The following is a 20569-nucleotide window of genomic DNA, read 5'->3' as shown; positions in this document are numbered from 1 at the left end:
GAAGCAGAAAGTAGAAAATTATCCTTTTCTTCCTTTGATGCTGATGCTTATGACAGCAAGATGCTTGAGACTCTTGTAGTAATTTGAGCAAAAAATAAAATTTGTGCAAATTCCAGCCAGTTGTCACTATAGGATACCAAATAGGCAGCAGTGGCTTTGAGACCTGGCAGCCGTTACGAGACAGGGAGTTGTCCTCCTCTGGGACCGCACCTGCACAGCCAAGCACAGAGGCTGGAGTTGCCCATTTCTAGGAAACGTCAATATGGCACCCTGGGTTATCACCCCCGTCCTTAGCCTCTCCCTGTAGCTGTATCTATTGCCATGGTGCTTTGCAACTCTTCTCCCAAAAAGGTGTAGTTTACCCTGCCCCTTGACTTGGAAACTTGGCTATGTGGCCCACTTCAGCCAATAGGATATTAGGCGACACAGCACAAGCTGAAGGTAGAAATGTGTTTGTCCTTCTTCTGCCTTCCCAGTGGAAAAGCTTTCCCTGGGTTGCTGCTGCCCCTTCAGCTTGTGCTCAGAATGAACAAACATGGAGCAGGCCTAGGTGAGGACATGAGCCTGGTCAGACCCACAGGTTGGGAGTTGTCTCATCTAGACCAGCCCATATTCAGCTGATCCACAGATGTGTGAGAAATACATGCTCAATTTAGTAGAACACTAAGATGTTGAGATTCTTTGTTATGCACCATTTTTCCAAAACCAGCCAACTGATACAAGCAACTTTTCTCCTTTTGGCTTCATCGGACCCCTAAGAAGGCTATGTAACTTGTGTCATCAAATTCCCTGTATAAAATCACTCTTTGTTGCCAGTTCTTTCTCTGGGAGAAGAATTCTGAGAAAATAATGATTTTTCTGCTTGAGTCAGAATTATGTTCATGCTGAGAATTAGAAAACCTGAATGAAATACAGAAAGCTTCTTTGCTAAAGAGCTGCCAAGTCAAAAAGCATTTGATGGGCCATGATCTCAGAAGAAGGAAAACACAAGGGATGAGCTGACATTTTGTGAACCACTTTTCCCTTTAGGAAACTTGCTGAGCATTTGCACAGAGGGCCATGGGTTAAGAAGTAGAAAAGGAAGCAGAGTCTCTGGAGCTGAACAGACAAGACGTTGGAGACTGGAGTTGCCAAGGCAGCTAGGATTAGAGGGGCCAAGATGCTAGATAAAAGCAAAACACAGAAAAGAAACTCTGGAGGATTTCTGGTGGTCTGGTGGTTAGAGCTCAGTGATTTCACTGTGGTGGCCCAGGTTCACTCCCTGGTCAGGGAACTAAGCAAGTCAAGTGGCATAGGCAAATATAAGAGAAATTTGAAACTTGAATGACATTTTAAAGCTGTTGAAAGAAGAAGAAATGTTAACCTAGAATTTTACATTCACAAAATTTTTTGGTGGGTTTCTTCGGATTTTCTATACACAAAGCCATGTTGCTGCTGCTGCTGCTGCTAAGTCGCTTCAGTTGTGTCCAACTCTGTGCGACCCTATAGATGGCAGCCCACCAGGCGCCTTTGTCCCTGGGATTCTCCGGGCAAGAATTCTGGAGTGGGTTGCCATTTCCTTCTCCAATGCATGCATGCATGCTAAGTCGCTTCAGTCGTGTGTGACTCTGTGTGACCCCATAGACCAGGCTCCTCTGTCCACAGGATTCTCTAGGTAAGAATACTGGAGTGGGTTGCCATTTCCTTCTCTGCAAAACCACGTTATCTGCAAATAAATATGGTTTTACTTCTTCTTTCATGATCTGGATTCCTTTTATTTCCTTTTCCTGTCCAATCACGCAGCCACCACAGTTTTGCAGGAGATAAGGAAGGCATGAAGATTATAAAGGAAGAAGGAAAACTATTGTTCACAGAGGTCATTACTATATACAAAGAAAATACAGACTCTACAAGCAATCACAAGTGACTTTAGCAAGGCCACTCACTAGGTACAAAGTTAATGTACAAAAATCAATGGAATTTTTACATACTAGAAACAAATATAAAACACCTAAGAGTAAATCCAAGAGAAGAGGCACAAGAACACTTTCCTGTAAAACCACAGAACAAGTTTAAAGAAACTTGCAGAAACCCTAAAGAAATGGAGGGATACACCATGTTATACACATGTAATACACCATGTTAATGGGCTGAAGACTCAGCGTTTTAAAGATACCAAATTGTCCCCAAACTGATCTGTATGTTCAATGGAAAGTCCAACCAAATTCTAGTACTTTCATGGTGTGGAAATTAAGAAGCTGATTCTAAATGTTCTACGGAAATGCCAAGGGCTTCATTCTGCTTGGATCACCTTGTGGACAGGATTGAGACCTGCTGTCTTAGGTCCATGGGAGGCACTGTGTATTTTTTGCCCTGACTGTGTATGTAAACAGGGGCCAACCAATATAGCACCCCCCACCTCCCCATCAGAGCAGAGAGCCTGCCTGTCTCTTGCCACTGAAAATTTTCAACTGAGTCAGACATGTCTGTCCATTCTGTCCTGCAAAGGGCATATTTACCAAATTTTCCAAGTGGCCCTGGAAAGGTCACTGATAGACATGAACCTCCCCATGGAATGTGGGGGTAGTTGGCACCTATGGTCTCAGGACCCCAAGATAAAGGGGAACAGTTTCATTCTAGTAGCTGGCTATACAAACACACTGTTGCTGTTTAGTCACTAAGTGGTGTCTGACGTTCAACTCTTTGTGACCCCATGGCCTATAGCCCACTAGGCTCCTCTGTCCATGGGGTTCTCCGGGCAAGAATACTGGAGTGGGTTGCCATTTCCTTCTTCAGGGGCTCTTCCTGGATCAGGGATTGAACCCATGTCTGCTGCATTGGCAGGTGGATTCTTTACCACTAAGCCACCAGGGAAGTCCCATACAAACACATAGAGAATGCCTATTACATGTGTGCTGTGATGCTATTAGAAATTACAGCAGTATTGATTATGTTAAAAATCATGAAATAAGTAAGGAAAAGCAAACACAGGGTATTCTGTGCATACAGACCACTAGCAGCAGAGCTTATATTTGTGCATTGACAGAGATTGGGGGTGAAGTCAAAGAGGCAACATCTCACTACTTTCTTTTGCAGAAGTTGCTTCACTGTGTAAGAAAAGAGAAGACACCATTTAAGTGATGTTTCAGTTACACAGAAACAAGGCTTGAATATGCAAGGTTAGTAGTATTCAGGTGAAAATGATAACTGAGCACAAGCTGGAATCCAGATTGCCGGGAGAAATATCAATAACCTCAGATATGCAGATGACACCACCCTTATGGCAGAAAGTGAAGAGGAACTAAAAAGTCTCTTGATGAAAGTGAAAGAGGAGAGTGAAAACGTTGGCTTAAAGCTCAACATTCAGAAAACAAAGATCATGGCATCTGGTCCCATCACTTCATGGCAAATAGATGGGGAAACAGTGTCAGACTTTATTTTTTTGGGCTCCAAAATCATTGCAGATGGTGATTGCAGGCATGAAATTAAAAGACGCTTACTCCTTGGAAGGAAAGTTATGACCAACCTAGATAGCATATTCAAAACCAGAGACATTACTTTGCCAACAAAGGTCCGTCTAGTCAAGGTTATGGTTTTTCCAATAGTCATGTATGGATGTGAGAGTTGGACTGTGAAGAAAGCTGAGCCCTGAAGAACTGATGCTTTTGAACTGAGGTGTTGGAGAAGACTCCTGAGAGTCCCTTGGACTGCAAGGAGATCCAACCAGTCCATTCTGAAGGAGATCAGCCCTGGGTGTTCTTTGGAAGGACTGATGCTAAAGCTGAAGCTCCAGTACTTTGGCCACCTCATGTGAAGAGTTGACTCATTGGAAAAGACTCTGATGCTGGGAGGGACTGGGGGCAGGAGGAGAAGGGGATGACAGAGGATGAGATGGCTGGATGGCATCACCAACTCAATGGACATGAGTTTGAGTGAACTCTGGGAGTTGGTGATGGACAGGGAGGCCTGGCATGCTGCGATTCATGGGGTCGCAAGGAGTTGAACACAACTGAGCAACAGAACTGAAATGAACTGAACTGAACTGAACTGTTAACAGTTATCAGTGACAAGCAGAAGGGCTGCTGGTGACTTTGAGTACATCTTCACAGGGAATCGATGACTGTGGTTTGTGGGAACTTCCATCTTAGTGAAGTTTACAGGGACATCTATCACAACACAGTAATCATAATGGGTCTGCAAGGTTTACAGGCAAAGGTTTCAGCCCGATGGGCTATGCTTTGGCCATGTGCTTTCATCATTTCTTACCCAAAGTGAGGGCCCAAGGGCAGATGATCAGAACCTGTCCACCACTTGGTACCTGGGCGGGCTGTTCACAGCGTTCTCCTGCAGGTGTGAAGCCAGTGAGTCTTGATCCCCAAGAGCCTTCTCTTCCAAGCCATGCTGCCCAGGCTTTCTGGGACTGTTCCACACTTACACGCCCAAGCTAGTCGTCAGACTATGCTATTATATTAGGTTGGTGCAAAAAGTAACTGCGATATTGCATTGTTGAACTTTGCCGTTTGATATTGGAATACATTTTTAAATAAATGTGGTTATGTTATACATAATTTTACTATGCATTTCTCACTTTATTTTTTTGCTAATGACATTATTTGCTGTATATTTTATATTTATTTTAGACTATAGAAATGATGTTAGGAAAAAAGCAGACTTGAGTGATTTTTTTTTTTTTAATTCAAGGGCAAAATGGGTTGTTAATGATCAGAGACAACTCGAAACGTCAAAAACACATTTGACCTAGGAACTGCTAATGAGCATACAGTGCAGTAGTGGTTCAAGAAGTTTTGCAAAGGAGACAAGAGCCTTGAAGATGAGGAGTATAGTGGGTGACCACTGCAAGTTGACAATGACCAACTGAGAGCGATCACTGAAACCGATCCTCTTACAACTACGTGAGAAGTTGCCCAAGAACTCAGCGCTGACCATTCTACTGTCATTTGGCATTTGAGGCAAACTGGAAAGGTGAAAAAGCTCGATAAGTGAATGCCTCCTGAGCTGACTGGAAAAGAAAAAGAAAGCATCGTTTTGAAGTGTTGTCTACTTGTATTCTACATAACAACAATGAACCATTTCTCTATCAGATTGAGACATGACAAAAAGCGGATTTGATATGACAACTGGTGACAACCAGCTCAGGGGGTGGCCTGAGAAGAAGCTCCAAAGCACTTCCCAAAGCCAAAAAATGGTCCTGGTCACTGGTGGTCTGCTGCCAGTCTGATCCACTACAGTTTTCTGAATCCCAGCTAAACCATTACATCTGAGAAGTATGCTCAGCAAATGGATGATATGCACTGAAAATTCCAACGTCTGTAGCCAGCACTGGTCAACAGAAAGGGCCCAATTCTTCTCCATGACAGTGCCCAACTGCATGACCGCAGGTTGCACAACCAACATTTCAAAAGTTGAACGAATTGGGCTATGAAATTTTGCCTCACCCACCATATTCACCTGACCTCTCACCTACTGACTACCACTTCTTCAAGAATCTCTTGACAACTTTTTGCAGGGAAAACACTTTCATAATCAGCTGGAGGCAGAAAATGCTTTCCAAGAGTTCGTTGAATCCTGAAGCACAAATTTTTATGCTACAGGAATAAACAAACTTATTTTTCATTGGTAAAAATGTGTTGACTGTAATGGTTCCTATTTTGATTAATAAGGTGTGTCTGAGCCTAGTTATAATGATTTAAAATTCACAGTCCGAAACTGCAATTACTGCTGTACCAACCTAATATTTATTGTGAACCAACTGAAGTAAACCCTTTAGACAACTTGTCTTCTCTGCCAGGCAGAAGGTAGAGAAACAACAGCAGAAAAAAAGTGTAGGCTGAACATTAACACATCATCAGCTTTCCAAATTTCCACGGCACTCTACCTATGTACAGCTACACTTTCACTAAAAGAGACTATTTCTTCTCAGTGTCTGAGTTTCCAGTCCAATTCAAGACAGGGATGACCGGGAGCCAGGATTCTAAGTCCAGGCACCCCCATGGGCAAAAAAGGACAGAGTGAGTCAAGCAGGGCCTCTCGGGCTGCTGAGATGTAACCCACCAGTCACACCGCTGCCCAGGCAAGGGCTCTCTTGTCCCCTCTTCTCTCCTGTACATCAGCATACATGTTCCCCCAGCTCAGGCTGACCCTGCAGCCCAGTGAGTTGCTGGATGCAGTGTCCAAGGCTGTGGCTGTCAGGCATGGCTCTGGGGAGAGGGAGCTTCTGGAGCAGACCTGAGTTCCTCGCCTAGGTTAGGGCTCGGTGGTGCGGCAAAGCGCATGCCAGCGCTTCACCAGCTCCTTGGGTTTGCTAAGCATCTCGTTCCAGTGCTCCAGTTCTCTGCCGCGGGTGTACATGTAGGGGCCCACCACCACCCGGCCCAGCTCGTGACTCTCTGCGGGGGAGGGAGAACATAGTCATTCTCGGAAGCTTAGAAGCCCCCTCACCTAAGCCATCCCCAGGGCCTTCCCTCTCTCTCACTCGCTCCTTCTCTTAAGGGAAGTAGCCAGCCCTCTTCCTCTTTAACAGCCTCTGAAGGGGTCCTGACTTTGCTCTGGAGCTGGAGCTGACGGGGAAGGGAGCCCAAGTAAAAAGCCTGCCCTTTGGGGCGGGCACCCATTCTGCCCCCCATCCTCCTGGTGGGCCATCAAACTGCCTCACATCGAAGAGCCGAGGGAGGAAGGGGCCCCTCCAGAAAGAAGCCCTCTTCTCTCAGTCAACTTGTATATTCAGCAGGAACATTCAACAACAATTTTCGCCTTTTACCAACTATCACAATGGAGAAGGGGCCTAAGCTCTGACCCACAAGACCAGCCGACCCAACAGCTCTGCCTCAGTGACAGTGGGCCCTGGAGTGAGGGGCAGTGCGGGATAACTCCACCCTCTCATCCACCCTGAGCCTCACCCAGGACCCTCAAGGCTTGTACAGAGGGCATGAGGCAACACAGGGTACATAGAGACCCACAGCACCGGGTCGCTTGGCCAGTGCAGGTAGCTGTGCTGTTTCCCGAACTCTCTGGTGATTTGCCCCAGGACGGAGCAGCAGGGGCCATCCTTTAACCTCTTTTAGGGTGCTATGGACAATGACACCAGATTAAAGCTGGATGTGAGCTCCAGCTATCTCACTAGCAAGCTCCGTGTTCTTGGGTAAATATCTTAGCCTCTCTGAGCACTAGTCTCCTTAGGCACAGAACAGAAACCATACAGCTCCCTCCAAAGGGTCCATGCTTCCTGAATGCACAGGAGCCCCGCCTTAGCCCAACGCCCCAGGCTGACCGTGAGGGGGCAGCCTTACTGTCTGCTTCCGCTCTCTGCATCACTGTCAGGCTGAGGCTCGCGGTGTCCAGCTCCGCGGGGTCGGCTTTGAAGCTGAAGGTCTCGCTGTACACAGGGTTGGTGGAGCCCAGCACAGCCGAAGTCTTTTTGCACTTGACAAACTTGTTGTGGTTCATCAGAGACACTTTGACAAACACACCTGAGGGGCAGGACAGACTGCAGGCTGGGAGGGGCAGGCAGGGGGCCCAGCCTCCTGCCCGTGGGAGCCTGGGTGGGAGGGCTCATGCCTCGCCTGGGTGCCAGGACCCCATTACTCACAACTGCTGCAGCCAAAGGGCGTTACAGGAGGAAACGGGGTTGATTAGCGCACTGCCTACAGCCAAGGAAATGCTTGGCTCCCTCCTCTTCCTTCCTCTCTGTCTCCTGAATGCACCCAAGGTTCGGCTGGCCCTTGTTACTGGAGCCTGGCACCACACGCCCATCCGTCCCCATTGTGGGGTGGATCCTGCTTGCTGGGTGCCCGGGCCTCCTGGGGCCCTTAAACACCCCATTCAGAGGTCAAGTTTTTTGGTTTTTTTGCAGGGGGAGTTGCTGTTAGATGGGTTTTGAAGCCACAGTGGAAGGCTGAATGCCAGCTTGCTTGTAGTGACCCAAATGCAGAGATGCACAAGGGGCAGACAACCACCTGCTTGCTGGGGGCCCCACAATGGGGCTGGACATTTAGGGTGAGCCAGAGCGGGGTCCCCGTTCCCCCAGCTCCTGAGTTCTACCTGAGTGTCAAGCTCTGCATGCAAGGACACCCTGTTTGCTGCTCCCTGCCCTGGGGGGAGCCCTCGCTTTGCAGAAGGGCCGGGCTGCAGACAGGCAGCACAGTACAGGAGCTGAGGCACTGCTTTGGGAAAAGGGAGGGGCAGGCTTGGTCTCAGGGTTCTTAGGCGTCTTGGTGAAGGCCAAGGGGGTGCAACTGTGGATCAACATAAGGAAGCAATTTCTCACACCCCAGCTGTGCAGAGAGGGAGGGCGTGGCTTGGGAGGCAGCAATGCTCCTGGTAGCACATACAAGTAGAAACTGGATGGCCAGGGTTGAGGGGCAGACTCCAGGCTCCAAGATCATGGGGTGGGCCCTGCCCCAGGGGGAAACCTTACTGACAAAACTCGTGTTCTCCCGGAGCCGGAGTCCCTTGGCTCGCAGCACGACCACGGTGAGGCGGTTCAGACGGTCATTGTAGCTGAGGCAGAACTGGAGGTCACCAAATTCGGAGGGAGGCTGGAGAAGCCAAGAGGAAAGCACCCCAGGTAGGTACTGGAGACCCCATGCCTTCCTCCTTCCTCCTGGCAGGCAGGCCCGGGCTACTCAAGACACAGCCACACTCCCTCCTTGAAACCCATCCACCATTTTACAGATGGGGAAACTGAGGCCTGGGGAGTTGAAGGGGCCTGCTGAAGATCACATAGTAAGGGCCAGAGCTGAGGGTTCAAAGCCAGGAATGGGGAATTCCAACACCTATTCCGAGTCATCCTCAGGGGTGGGGGCGGGGAGTGTTGGAGGAAGAGTGGGTAATTTCCTTGGCAGGTCCATTTGAGGTGTCAACTTTCATAGCTAACTGATCTGGATGGGAATCCAAATGTGGTCTTTCCAGGATGCTCCAGGTAATCTCCAGGGCAAAGGAGCCTCAGGTGCACCTCCACTGTCCCGTGCAGCTCTGGCATGGGCCCACCACTGCGGGTCACACTTGTAGGGGTAGTGGACAGGATTCTGCTGGGCCACACCTGCTGGCTGTCTATGGTAGTCAGACTTGTGGTCATCTGGCACATGTCTGGTGACCCTAACCTTTACCTCCAGGCTCTCGGCTTCCAGGTCTCTCCAGAGGACGCGCCGGCAGTTGCCCGCCAGTGTCTCCTTCTTCAGAGGGAAGAGCACTTGGCCTAGGAGCTGGTGCTTCCTTTGCCTGTCCACGTGGTACACTGAGAACCTCAGCACCCTCTGGTTGACGCTCTTGCTGGATACCTTGGAGAGACGAGGGCCCAGCTGGAGTCAGGTAGGGTCAGGGAATGGGATGATGTGATATGTTGTTCTGGAAACAGAATCTTTCCATCAGGGGTGTCTCAACCAGGGACCTGCACACCCCAAACCCAGGCATCCTCAGGGGACCCTTTGTCACGGAGGTGGGAGGCTGTGCCAGAGCCTTGCCACACAGAGTGTGGTCCCAGAGCCAGCAGCACCCACCACCCCTGGGGCCTTGTTAGAAATGCGGGACCTTGGGCTCCACCCAGACCCACGAAGCAGAATCTACCATTTAACAGGCATCCAAGTGAGTTGCCTGCACTAAAAGTATGAGAGGTTCCCACACTGGAGCCCAGGCTCCGACACTGAACCCCCCGTCTCTGCTATCTGAATTTGGCACCTGAATAGTCCTCTCCCTGACACTCAGTTTCCTCACCTGTAAGATGGGATAATCGTTCTTACTCTCTGGATTATAAAACCCCAATTAAAGGGCCTGGCTTAAGGCAGATGGTGAATTAAATTTGATTTTCTTCTCTTTCTCTTCCCTAGAGAGGGAAGCACAGAGAGGCCAGGGTAAGGTTGGTGCAGGCACAGGGCAGGGAATGATTCAAAGCTCCCCACCTTGGATTTTGAGGTTCCAACAGGAGCAAGTTCACCTGTGAATTCTCAGCCTGAGCCCAGCAGGACGGCCTCGGGCTGGGCCCCATGCCACCCCTCTTCCCAGGGCTCAGCCCCGGAAGAAGGTAGAAATTACATTCTTCCCAGTTGCAGACAAGTCTCTCCTTACCTTGCCAGTCAGCTTCCTGCCCTGCTCTTAAAAATGTTTGTCCAAGGCCTCTCGGGAGCTCTTGACTGCTAGCTTCCCATAAGGGCCCCAGTCACCTGCTGAGGCGCCCAAGGCCGCTGTGCGCCTGGCTCAGTGCCTCATCACCTCAGCTCCTCAGGACCCTGAGCTCACCTGCCCACCATGCTGCAGAGGTAACCACCTGTCACGAGATGGCTCTCGGGTCCTGCTCTGGCCTCTGACAGGACGGGTGAGTTCTGGTCCTGGGTGAGGGGGGGGTCTCACCCTCCACCTTCCATGGATAACCATGTCAGAAAGCTCATCGTGTTCCAGGGTCTTGGCTGCCTTCCTGAGTCCCATAAGCCAGGGCCTGGCATTCAGTGGGTGCTCCAAGAATATGTTTCTCTTTCTCCCCTCCAGGCAGCCTGTACAGGAGGAGCCCAGCCCTCTGCCCCCTCATCCTTCCAGTCTCTCATCTGCCCCCACCATCAAGGGTCAGGGCTCTCGTACACCCTGGCCTGGCAGGCGGGGTAGGGTAGAGCCTGCGGTATGGGGCCCCTGGGGGCTGCAGGGCCCTGGTTAGCACCGGAGGCTGGGCTCTCCTGCACAATGTCTGTCCTTCCCAGGAGGCAAAGGGCCCCGGACCCTGCCTGCTCAAAGGTCATACCTGAAAGACGAAGTGTTCATCGAACCGTGGACTGGTGGTTCTGCGTTTGGTCTTAGACTGGAGGAAGCGCCGCTCATCCGGCAGCAGGTGGAGCTTCACCAGGGGGCTACAGTTCTCTGAGGGGGCGTGCAGCCGCTGTGCCTTGATCAGGCCCACCAGCAGCCGCTCGGCCTCCTGCTGGTATTCCACAGAGAACCACAGCCGGCCCAGGCAGCCCTCAGGGAAGTCAGCCTCACTTTTGTCCTCTGGGATCTTGTAGAACTCAGGGTTGATGGTCCCCACCACGCACGCATCTCCTACAACACAGGGGCTGGAAAGACTGGCAGGCCAGGGGAAGGCAGGGGCGTGGGGACCGCAAGCTCTGGCTCTCCCGCCCCCTCCCTGCCCAGCCCTTCTTGACAAGGTCGTTCACCGGCTTCTCCTGACCGCATTCGCCCCAGACTCTTCTCCAGACTAAACACAGCCCCTCTGTCTAGTGCAGCTGGGCAGGACGCATTCTCAGCACTAAGGCATTCTACATCCAGGCCTGCTCCTCCTGGGCCTCCTAGCAGAGGACATAGTATTCGTTCAACCCTTGCCCCCATGACTGACCCCCACCCCTAGAGGTCAGGGCCGGCAGTGTGGGTGCAGTGCCCAGCATCTGGCCTGGCTCCTTTCTGTGGTGTCCCAGAGGATGTCTCAGTGATAAAATGTTGCCTCTTGTCTTCCTCTTTAAATTATAAGGGCTTAGCTAATTACTGGGTGGTTCTTAGCCAGGTCTTCAGAGCAAGGAGGTGGGCAGAAAGCTGTGTGCCCAGGTTCCACCATTCTGCTCTCTGGATTGGCCAACCCATCATCCTGGAGGAGGACCCAGCATAGGTGCTGCACCTGGGAACACTGGGTTTCCAATCCCAGATTTGTTGCTTACTGCCTCTGTGAGCCGGGCATGGCACTGTTACCCTCCTGAGCTTCAGTTTATTAATGTGTAAAATGGGGTAATTCCCCCAGCCATGGTCTAACTCCAAAATGGCACATGAAGCCATACCTAGCCCAGACTGGGACGCAGCAGGCATTGGTAAACTGAAAATACCTGGAAAGAGTGGTCACTGGGCAACTCTGGCATCCTGGGCCCCATCTGGACTCTTTTCAGGAGCCAGGCCCAGGAAAGCAGATAGGTCTGTCCTGGCCTGGGCGTACCATGACCCCTGGACAGGCCCGGGTGGGCACACTCACCAAGATTGCTGCCAGTGGTGTGGGGCAGGAGCTCCGGGGCTGGGTAGGGGTCCTGTGGGACCTGGGCCCACTCTCTGCTGCTCAGGGGTACCCAGTCTTGGCTTTGGAGGGAAGGAGGCACCACAAATGGTACACCAGGTGGCCTGTCCAGAGGCAGGGAGATGACAAATAGGTAGCAAGTGAATGGTATGGCTTCAGAGTGTTCAGCCCAGAGAGTGTAAGTGTCAGGAACCAGAGGAGAAAAAGCCAGCAGGAGCCGGGGGAGGCAAGAGCACCGTCTTCCGGGCCCACACCAGGGGACACGCACAGCCACCTCCTCCGTGTGCCCACAGCCGTGGTGAGTTGGAGTAGGAGCGTAGCTCCTGGAGTCAGCCTGCCTGAGTTTGAATGCCTGTTCTGCCACTTTCTAGTTGTGCTATCTGGACTTACGTCCATTGAGCCTCAGTTTCCCCAGCTGGAAAATGGGCTTCATAACACCTGCCTCATAGCTGTGGCTCAGGTTCTGGGGTTTCTTTGTGATTGCTCTTGGCCTGCTAACAGCATAGAGGAGGCGCTCCATAAACAAACAGACCTTTCCTTCTCCACCCTGCTCCAAGGGAAACTCCACAGGGAGGGCCTGAAGCAAGGCCAGGAGCTCCCTTAGTCCCACATCGTGCCTCACCTGCTTGCCTGGGTCCTGGCATCCGGGGGGCAGAGTGCGTCTCCCTGTGTGCTGGAAGCAGCCATGGTCCCTGACAGCTCCTCATAGGTGAATGTGGCACAGAGTCTCTTCCAGAGATAGTAGCTCACCCCAATCAAGAGCAGCAGCAGCAGCAGCCCCCCAAGGATGCCCCCAATCACCAGGGCCACCTGCTCTGGGGGCAGACACCACCAGTACTGTGATGTCTGGGGAAAGTCACCCCCCTTCACACCACTGGCATTCTGGAGACAGAATTTGGGTAGCAACCCCACCTCCCTGGATTGGATCCCAGGAACAACACAGAAACAGGGCTCATGTGCTCATGTATCTGCTGGGGAAGGGTGCTGCTGGCTCGGCTCTGCTGGGTCTCAGGGGAAACGCCATTGCCCTAGAGGTCTTAATGCCCTGTACAGAGCTGTCTGGTTCTGGACTTGGCATTTTGGGTTAAATGAACCATTTTCCCTTGTGCTTCTGTGTAGAAACTAAGCCTTCTCTTATCAGAACCTCCATCTCCCCCGGACTCCTGTTCAGGCTTGAGGGCGGTGGGCAGCATGCACTTAAGGAAAGCCAGGGGAAGGATGATGCCCTGGGTGGCACTCAGAGCCCTATTCTTTGGGTCCTGGAACCTGCTGAGAGGTTAGTTCTGTAACTTTCTCTAAAAACCTCTCCCTCCCCTCAGCCTTCTATCACAGCAAGCCACATACAGGGGAGTAGGTGGGAGCCGGTGGAGGCGGGTGTGGATGAGGACGGGAGCAGCGAGTGTGAGAAACCAAGGCACACTGGCACTCTGCTGCCAGTGGCTGCCCCCACACTTGCCCAGACCCGGAGGCTTCACCCTGAGCTCACTGAGAGCGCTCTGCGCTCCATCCCGCACTAGGCGAGGAATGTCCCTCCTTTGGGTCACGCTTGAGGCAGGCGCTTCCCGACCCGGGGATCTGAACTGGGCTGGGTGGTAAGAAGGAAAGACACCCACACCTCCCGACCCGCAGCTGTCTACGAGGAGTGGGCCTCAACTCTATCCGCACACCTCGCTAGGAGCCGGAAGCAGGGCAGAGGCAGCCCCCAGAGGGTGGCAAAGGGGCGCCGCGCGGCGCCGGGGGCGTGGGAGGGGAGGCGAGGGCACTTACCTTCCATGCGGCTGCTCTACGGCCGTCGGGGGCGCGGGCGCGGGTGTCTGTGCCTTCAGCCGCTGCCGGGCGGTTGTAAGGCGCTGAGCGGGAGGCAGGGGCGGGGGTGGCGGTAGAGGGCGGTGCCCTGCGGCGCTCGGGTGAGCGGCGGTCGGCGCGAGGCACAGACCCGGCCCCCAGAGGCCGCAGCTCCGCGCGGCCCGGCCCGGATAGCGGCTCAGCAGGGGCGCGGAGTCCACCACGCGCGGCCGGAACGCCAGGGCTCCGCTCAGGGCTGCGCGCCCGGGGCTCCGCGCGGTTAAGGCGCCAGGGCCAGGCCTCCCCGGGCAGAGCTAAAACCTCCTCTGCGGGCTTTTCGCCCCTGACGACCTTGTCTTGCGCTGTGCCCGTCTAAGAATGCCCTCAGCCAGCGGGCACCCGTTCCCCACCCCGTCAAGGATGCGCACTCACAACCTCCCTGTAGGGAGCTGTTGTGCGGGCGTCTTAGACCTCAGAGAACCTGTAAGTGGAGAAGGAAAGGAAGTTATTTGTGGGGGACGGAGGTGGGTCTTGTTATTTTGGGGCTTTGAAGGTTGTGTCCAAAGACAGAGCCTGAGCCTGGACCTTGCTCCCACGCGGCACCAACTGTGTAGGAGGGTTCCCTTTCCTCCACACGCTCTCCAGCACCTGTTGGCAGACTTTTTGATGACGGCCACTCTGACCCGTGTAAGGTGATACCTCGTTTGATTTGACTTGCGTTTCTCTGCTAGTTAGTAATGTCGAGCATCTTTTCATGTACTTTTATATGTTAGCTATATGTCACCTTTGGAGCAATGTCTGTTTAGATCTACCCATTTTTTGATTGGGTTGTTTGACTTTTTCACATAGAGCTGCATGAGCTGTTTGTATATTTTGGAGATTAATTCCTTCTCAGTCGCTTTTTTTTGCAAATATATTCTCTCATTCTGTGGGTTGTCTTTTTTTGGTTATGGTTTCCTTTGCTCTGCAGAAACTTCTGAGTTTAGTTAAGTCCCGTTTATTTATTGGTGTTTTTATTCTCATTACTCTAGGAGGTAGATCCAAAAAGATATTGTTGAGATTGATGTCACAGAGTGTTCTGCCTATGTTTTTCTCTAAGAGTTTTATAGTGTCCAGCCTTGCATTTAGAACTTTGATCCACTGTGAGTTTACTTTTCTGTACGGTGCTAGAGAGTGTTCTAATTTCATTCTTTTACATGCAGCTGTCCAGTTTCCCCGGCACCACTTAGAGACTGTCTTCTCTGCTGTGTTTTCTTGCCTCTTTTGTCATAGCTTAATTAACCATAGGTTCTGCCTCCCTCTTTCTTATAAGAACCTTTGTGATTGCGTGGGGCCCACACAGATAATCCTTGATAATCTCTGCATCTCAAGGTCCTTAACTTAATCATATTTACAATGTCCCCTTTTCCAGGTAAAGTAACCTGGTTCCAGGAACTAAAGAGTGGACATTTCTGGAGCCATTAGTACGCTGAGCAGTGTCTGGGCAGCCCTCAGGGAGAGATGGTTTATATTCCCCTACCTCTTGCTGTCTGGAGCTCTCGACACTCCCAGGCTGGGACCAGACAGCTAGTGAGGCCCTCGCGCCCCCAGATGGTAACCCTCCAGCCAGCTTAACACCACAGCACACCTGCTCCCCCTTGACCTGCGACTGTCCTGCTTGCCTGACCATCCCTCCCTGGTGGGCATGGCACAAACTCAGGTTGGCCACCTGCACAGCTGGGCCTCGGCTTCCTGGGGATCTTCTGAATGTGGGGGAAGTAGCTGCTTCTGGCAAAGGCTATGCCTGTGGCTGGTCTATGCCAGGCTTAGAGCTGCCCATCCTCTCCCAGCCCTGTGCTATGCCGTCCCAGGGCCCCATCACCCTCCTTGGCCTCCTTGTCTCACCAGTCATACCCAAGCAGTCTCCAAGTCCCGCCAGCTCTGCCTCCTCCATCCATCTTCATCTCCATCAAGAACTTTGCCCAGGTCTCCATTATGCCTCACCTCCTCAACTTCCTCTCTGCAGTTTAGATTCCACCGTATACTCCTGCCCTCAGCTTATGTCTTCCAGGCTCCTCTCTCCATTCTCACCCACATGGACACCCCATATCCCCCCATTTTTCTGCCGTGCTCAAGGTCCAGACTGATGGAACTTTTTCTGGCAGCGCTGCTACTGAACTGGATGTGTGCGTGCGTGCGTGCTAAGTCGCTTCAGTCATGCCCAGCTCTCTGTGACCCTATGGACCATAGCTCACCAGGCTTCTCTGTCCCTGGGGATTCTCCAGGCAAGAATATTGGAGAGAGTGGGTTGCCCTGCCCTCCTCCAGGGGATCTTCTGGACCCAGGGATCAAACCTGCATCTCCTGTGTCTCCTGCACTGGCAGTCTGGCGCTGGACACCTTCTCATTATACTGCCCTCTCCTGGTGGCTCGTACCATGAAGAATCTGCAACGTAGGAGACCCAGGTTTGACCTCTGGGTCGGGAAGATCCCCTGGAGAAGAGAATGGCTACCCACTCCAGTATTCTTGCCTGGAGAATTCCATGGACAGAGGAGCCTGGCAGGCTACAGTCCATGAGATGACAAAGAGTTGGACACCTCTGAGCAACTAACACGTTTACTTTCACTTCCTGCCTGAGATATTTGGGCCCACTATCCTTCCCCACTGCTTATCCTTCGGAATGAAGTACTATGAGTCTCCTTCCTTCTCCGTGAAGCTCCTTCCTTATCTTCACTGTACCTGTAGCTACCATGTTGCTTTCTAGGACTCTGTGTCTGTGACTGTCACTCCAGCTCACTCTCCCAGGCAGACCAGGACTTCTGTGAAGGCAGGGGGCCATGTCTTATTTATCTTAGCATTCCCAATATCCACCTCCAGGCCAAGGCAGTGCTGAACGGTGGATGAAGAACTTGTGCCCTCAGGCTGAGCTGCTTCTCGGCTTCCCCCACCTTTGTCCATGTATCACACGTCTTGGGTCCACCCTTCAGGGTCTGACATGAGCTCCTTGGCCTAGCCCTGGAGACCAGCTGCTGGGTCTTACACTCACGTTGCTATCACTATCTGCAAGCACCTTACACGTCCAGCCAGCCCATTGAGTTCTGAGTCTTTCTTCTTCCACTGGAAGATGAGAGCAGATGGCAAGAGGTAATTCACCTTTCCTGTTGCTCCTTATGTCCTGGGTATCGGGATGAAAGCTTGATGCTCCTGATTCCACTCAACTCTGCTTTGTGTCAGCCAGCCCTGCAGGGACCACCCCATTAGATGAGGAAACCAAATCAAAGAGTTTCCATTGCCCACCCAATAAGTGGTGGAGCTGGACCCGACACCTGGCCCTCCTCATTCCTTTCTCGTCACTGACCGCTGAAGGCCCAGGCAAGGCCCCAGGGGACCATTTCCTGTGGCGGTGACCTTGAATAGCGCCAACAGCCACATGCACTGTGGTCAGTCTCCCTCAGTCCACTGCCCTGTGGAGGTTCTAAGACCAGGCTGGCCTGGAGCCAGCTCCATAGAACAGAACGGCCTCTGGTTCTGGCTGCCGTCCTGGCCCTGCTTCCTGTTTTCAGATCTTGCTTAGGATTCTCTGGGAGCTAGGAAATCTGAAAACAGCAGCAGACAATGTTTCTCTTTTCCATGGCCAAAAGGAAGTCATATTTCCACTGGAAAAAGCATTTCCAAGGAGGTTTGCAGGAAGTCCAAGTGTTTAAAGGCCTGAAAATGACTGCAGGTGATTAATAATTCAGTGCAATGGATGATTCACGAGAAAGGCCACTTTTAATTAACCTTAAGAATCAGCCCTGTCTAAGGAAGTTTCATCTCTCATCACTTAGGAACAGAGAGGCCAGAGCAGAATAATGGCCATGCTGAGAAACATGTGGAACACTGTGTTTCTGACATTTATGTCAATTCCAGCCCGGTCACCCCACGTGCCTCTTTGTGAGGTGGGGGAGGGTTCCCCCATCTGCATCCTCTCTATTCTCTGGTGTTATTAAGGTGGCCTTAGCATGAATTTCCCATAACCTCTTCTTCTGAGGACTTTGGAGAGAGTATCTGTCCTTGTCATGTCCGAAGGCCCCTCCTTCTCTCGTACTCCACTGGGCTGGCTCCAAATTTGTGCCATCCTAAGGACAACCACCCAGGGTCCCAGGATGGAGACCAGAGCCCGTGGCTTACTGCTGCTTCCCAGGAATGTTCTTGGCTTCTCGGCTCAGTTCTCCCTGCTTCCCGTCCCCTGCCTGGCAGCCTTTTTCCTCTCCTGGCAATAGCGTCCTGCCTTTTCTTTCTTAGGAACTAGAATTTTCTCTCCTCCTTGTTCATGCAGTAACTGATGGAAGTGGATCTCTTCCCTTTCCCTACATCACCAGATCACCTCTGTTCTGGAGCTTTGCATATGACCCAGGAAGGCCACAGGGGTAGATTCAGGGGTGAGTCATGACCTAATCAGGATCAATCCTAGAATTTTTGTGGGATCACTCCCTTTTTCGGTGAGTGTTGTTGAGCTGAAGGAGCTAAGTCTAGGGCCATTGGGAGCACCTGTGTGGAGGAATGTATGTGAGATAGGAGCTCAGAGAAGTGCAGGCTGCCTGATGAAGCTGTCTGGCCCCTGGTCCTGCTGTTCAGGCAGCCATCTATCCTTAGGTGGTCCAATAAATTAAACCTTTTCTTTCTCTTGAACCAGTATGAGTTGATTTCTGATATTTGAAACTGACACTCTTAATTAATTGTTAGCCATGGCAGGAGATGAATGATGGGGGAGGGGGAGGCAAGCTCTATGAGGCTCTTGTCCCCATTATACTCAGGTGGAAAGTGAGGGACACTGAGGTGATGAGACTAAGAAGTGGCTGTTCAGGTTTGATTAGCAGGTCTGGCTCCAGGTCCCCTGAACTCTAAGGCTGGCCCTCAGCACAGAAGTCAAGCATTAGTAGTTGCGGCTTGCAGGCTCTAGAGTGCAGCCTCGGTAGTTGTGGCCTCGGGCTCAGTTGCCGCAAGGCATGTGGTATCTTCCCAGATCAGAGTTTGAACCCATGTCCCCTGCAGTGGCAGGTGGATTTTTATCCACTGTACTAAAATGGAAGTTCCCATAATGTCAGTTTTCCAAAGCGGCTGAGAATCAGCTAGACAATTGGCCAATAGTGAGAAAGAAAATTCTGGAAGAGTGGAAGAGAGTAAGGACTTGGGAGATGCCTTTGTTGAGGGCTGAGGCTGTGATGTAGGACCCTTTGCAAGAGGGACAGGTGGGTAGCCAAACTCTCCCCTCAAGCCCAGGGAGCTTTGGCTGGGTAGCTATACTCTCCCTCAAGCCCAGGGAGCTCAGGACCACTCTGAGTGCTTGCTTCGGAGGAAATCGATTGGCCACTGGTGTGCACAGGCAACTGTGGCTTCTGGCCTGAGATGTCAGAGAGAGAACCAGAGACCAGAGCAATTTGCTCCTGTGTTGGGAAGTAGCTGCACTCCTTCTATTGGGAGTCAAAGACTTACAGAAATCAGGGACTAGACGTGCCACTTGTGGTGGGAATGTGGGCCTGGGTATGATGCAGAATTGCCAGTTACATATATACTCTTTTTAAGTTTCTTTTCCATTATAAGTTATTATAAGATATTGAATATGGTTCCCTGTGCTACACAGTAGATCTTTGTGTTTTTTTTTTTAATCTATTTTATATATAGTACTGTGTGTCTGTTAACCTCAAACTCTGAATTTATTCCCGTCCACCTCTTTCCCCTTTGGTAACCATAAGTTTGTTTTCCATGCTGTAGTAGGGTTTTGTTTTGTTTTTTTTTAAATCAGTTAAGACTTATTTTGGCTTCTTCTTACAGAAAACCTGGTTAAATGTGTCCTAATCCCAAATCATTGCAGATGGTGACTGCAGCCATGAAATTAAAAGACACTTACTCCTTGGAAGAAAAGTTATGACCAACCTAGATAGCATATTCAAAAGCAGAGACATTACTTTGCCAAAAAATGTCCGTCTAGTCAAGGCTATGGTTTTTCCAGTGGTCATGTATGGATGTGAGATTTGGACTGTGAAGAAAGCTGAGCGCCGAAGAATTGATGCTTTTGAACTGTGGTGTTGGAGAAGACTCCTGAGAGTCCCTTGGACTGCAAGGACGTCCAACCAGTTCATTCTGAAGGAGATTAGCCCTGGGTGTTCTTAGGAGGGAATGATGCTAAAGCTGAAGCTCCAGTACTTTGGCCACCTCATGGGAAGTGTTGACTCATTGGAAAAGACTCTGATGCTAGGAGGGATTGGGGGCAGGAGGAAAAGGGGACGACAGAGGATGAGATGGCTGGATAGCATCACCGACTCGATGGACGTGAATCTGAGTGAACTCCGGGAGTCAGTGATGGACAGGGAGGCCTGGAGTGCTGTGATTGATGGGGTCGCAAAGAGTCGGACGCGACTGAGCAACTGAACTGAACTGAACTGAAACCATACGGAAATTTATTACTGTATTTTATTAACTTGAAGATGCCATTGATTATGAAATGTATCACTATTACACCACTTTGCATAAGAAAAGATGCTATCAAACTATGAAGCAATTCTTTATTATCAAATAGTTGAGATGTGACTTGATTTTAAAGGTGTTATGTGTGAAAAAGAATATGGCTCTTAGAATTGGTGAATATCGTATTTCTTAACAAGAAATTGGAGTTAGATGGCCTCAGATTTGGTTTGGCAAAGAATATCATCCAAGACTGAGGCTCCTTGTGTCTTTCTGCTTTGCCATCTCAGCATGTTTCACCTTAAAATTGGAAGACTTCTACAATAGCACCAAGCTTAGTGTTCTCTAAGACCAAGTTCAAAGGCAGAAAAAGCAGGAAGGGAACAG

At 51.0% G+C, this 20569-nt stretch overlaps 1 protein-coding gene across 1 annotated transcript; it reads right to left on the bottom strand.

Moving 5' to 3' along the window:
* Window positions 1–6105: 6105 nt before the first annotated feature.
* Window positions 6106–13751, bottom strand: LOC128048472 (synaptotagmin-15-like). The gene is made up of 8 exons (XM_052640871.1): window positions 13742–13751; window positions 12597–12789; window positions 11936–12078; window positions 10724–11019; window positions 9105–9275; window positions 8414–8534; window positions 7287–7466; window positions 6106–6386 (listed from the first exon to the last, which is right to left on the bottom strand). The coding sequence occupies exons 1-8, from the start codon at window positions 13746–13748 to the stop codon at window positions 6244–6246; spliced, it is 1254 nt and encodes a 417-aa protein (XP_052496831.1). The 5' UTR covers window positions 13749–13751; the 3' UTR covers window positions 6106–6243.
* Between the last annotated feature and the right edge of the window lie 6818 nt (window positions 13752–20569).

The sequence above is a fragment of the Budorcas taxicolor genome, chromosome 5, assembly GCF_023091745.1.
Source record: "Budorcas taxicolor isolate Tak-1 chromosome 5, Takin1.1, whole genome shotgun sequence".
In the NCBI taxonomy this organism is placed as follows: domain Eukaryota; kingdom Metazoa; phylum Chordata; class Mammalia; order Artiodactyla; family Bovidae; genus Budorcas; species Budorcas taxicolor.
The sequence above is the reverse complement of the archived record's forward strand: the minus strand, read 5'-3'. Positions and strand labels throughout refer to the sequence as shown.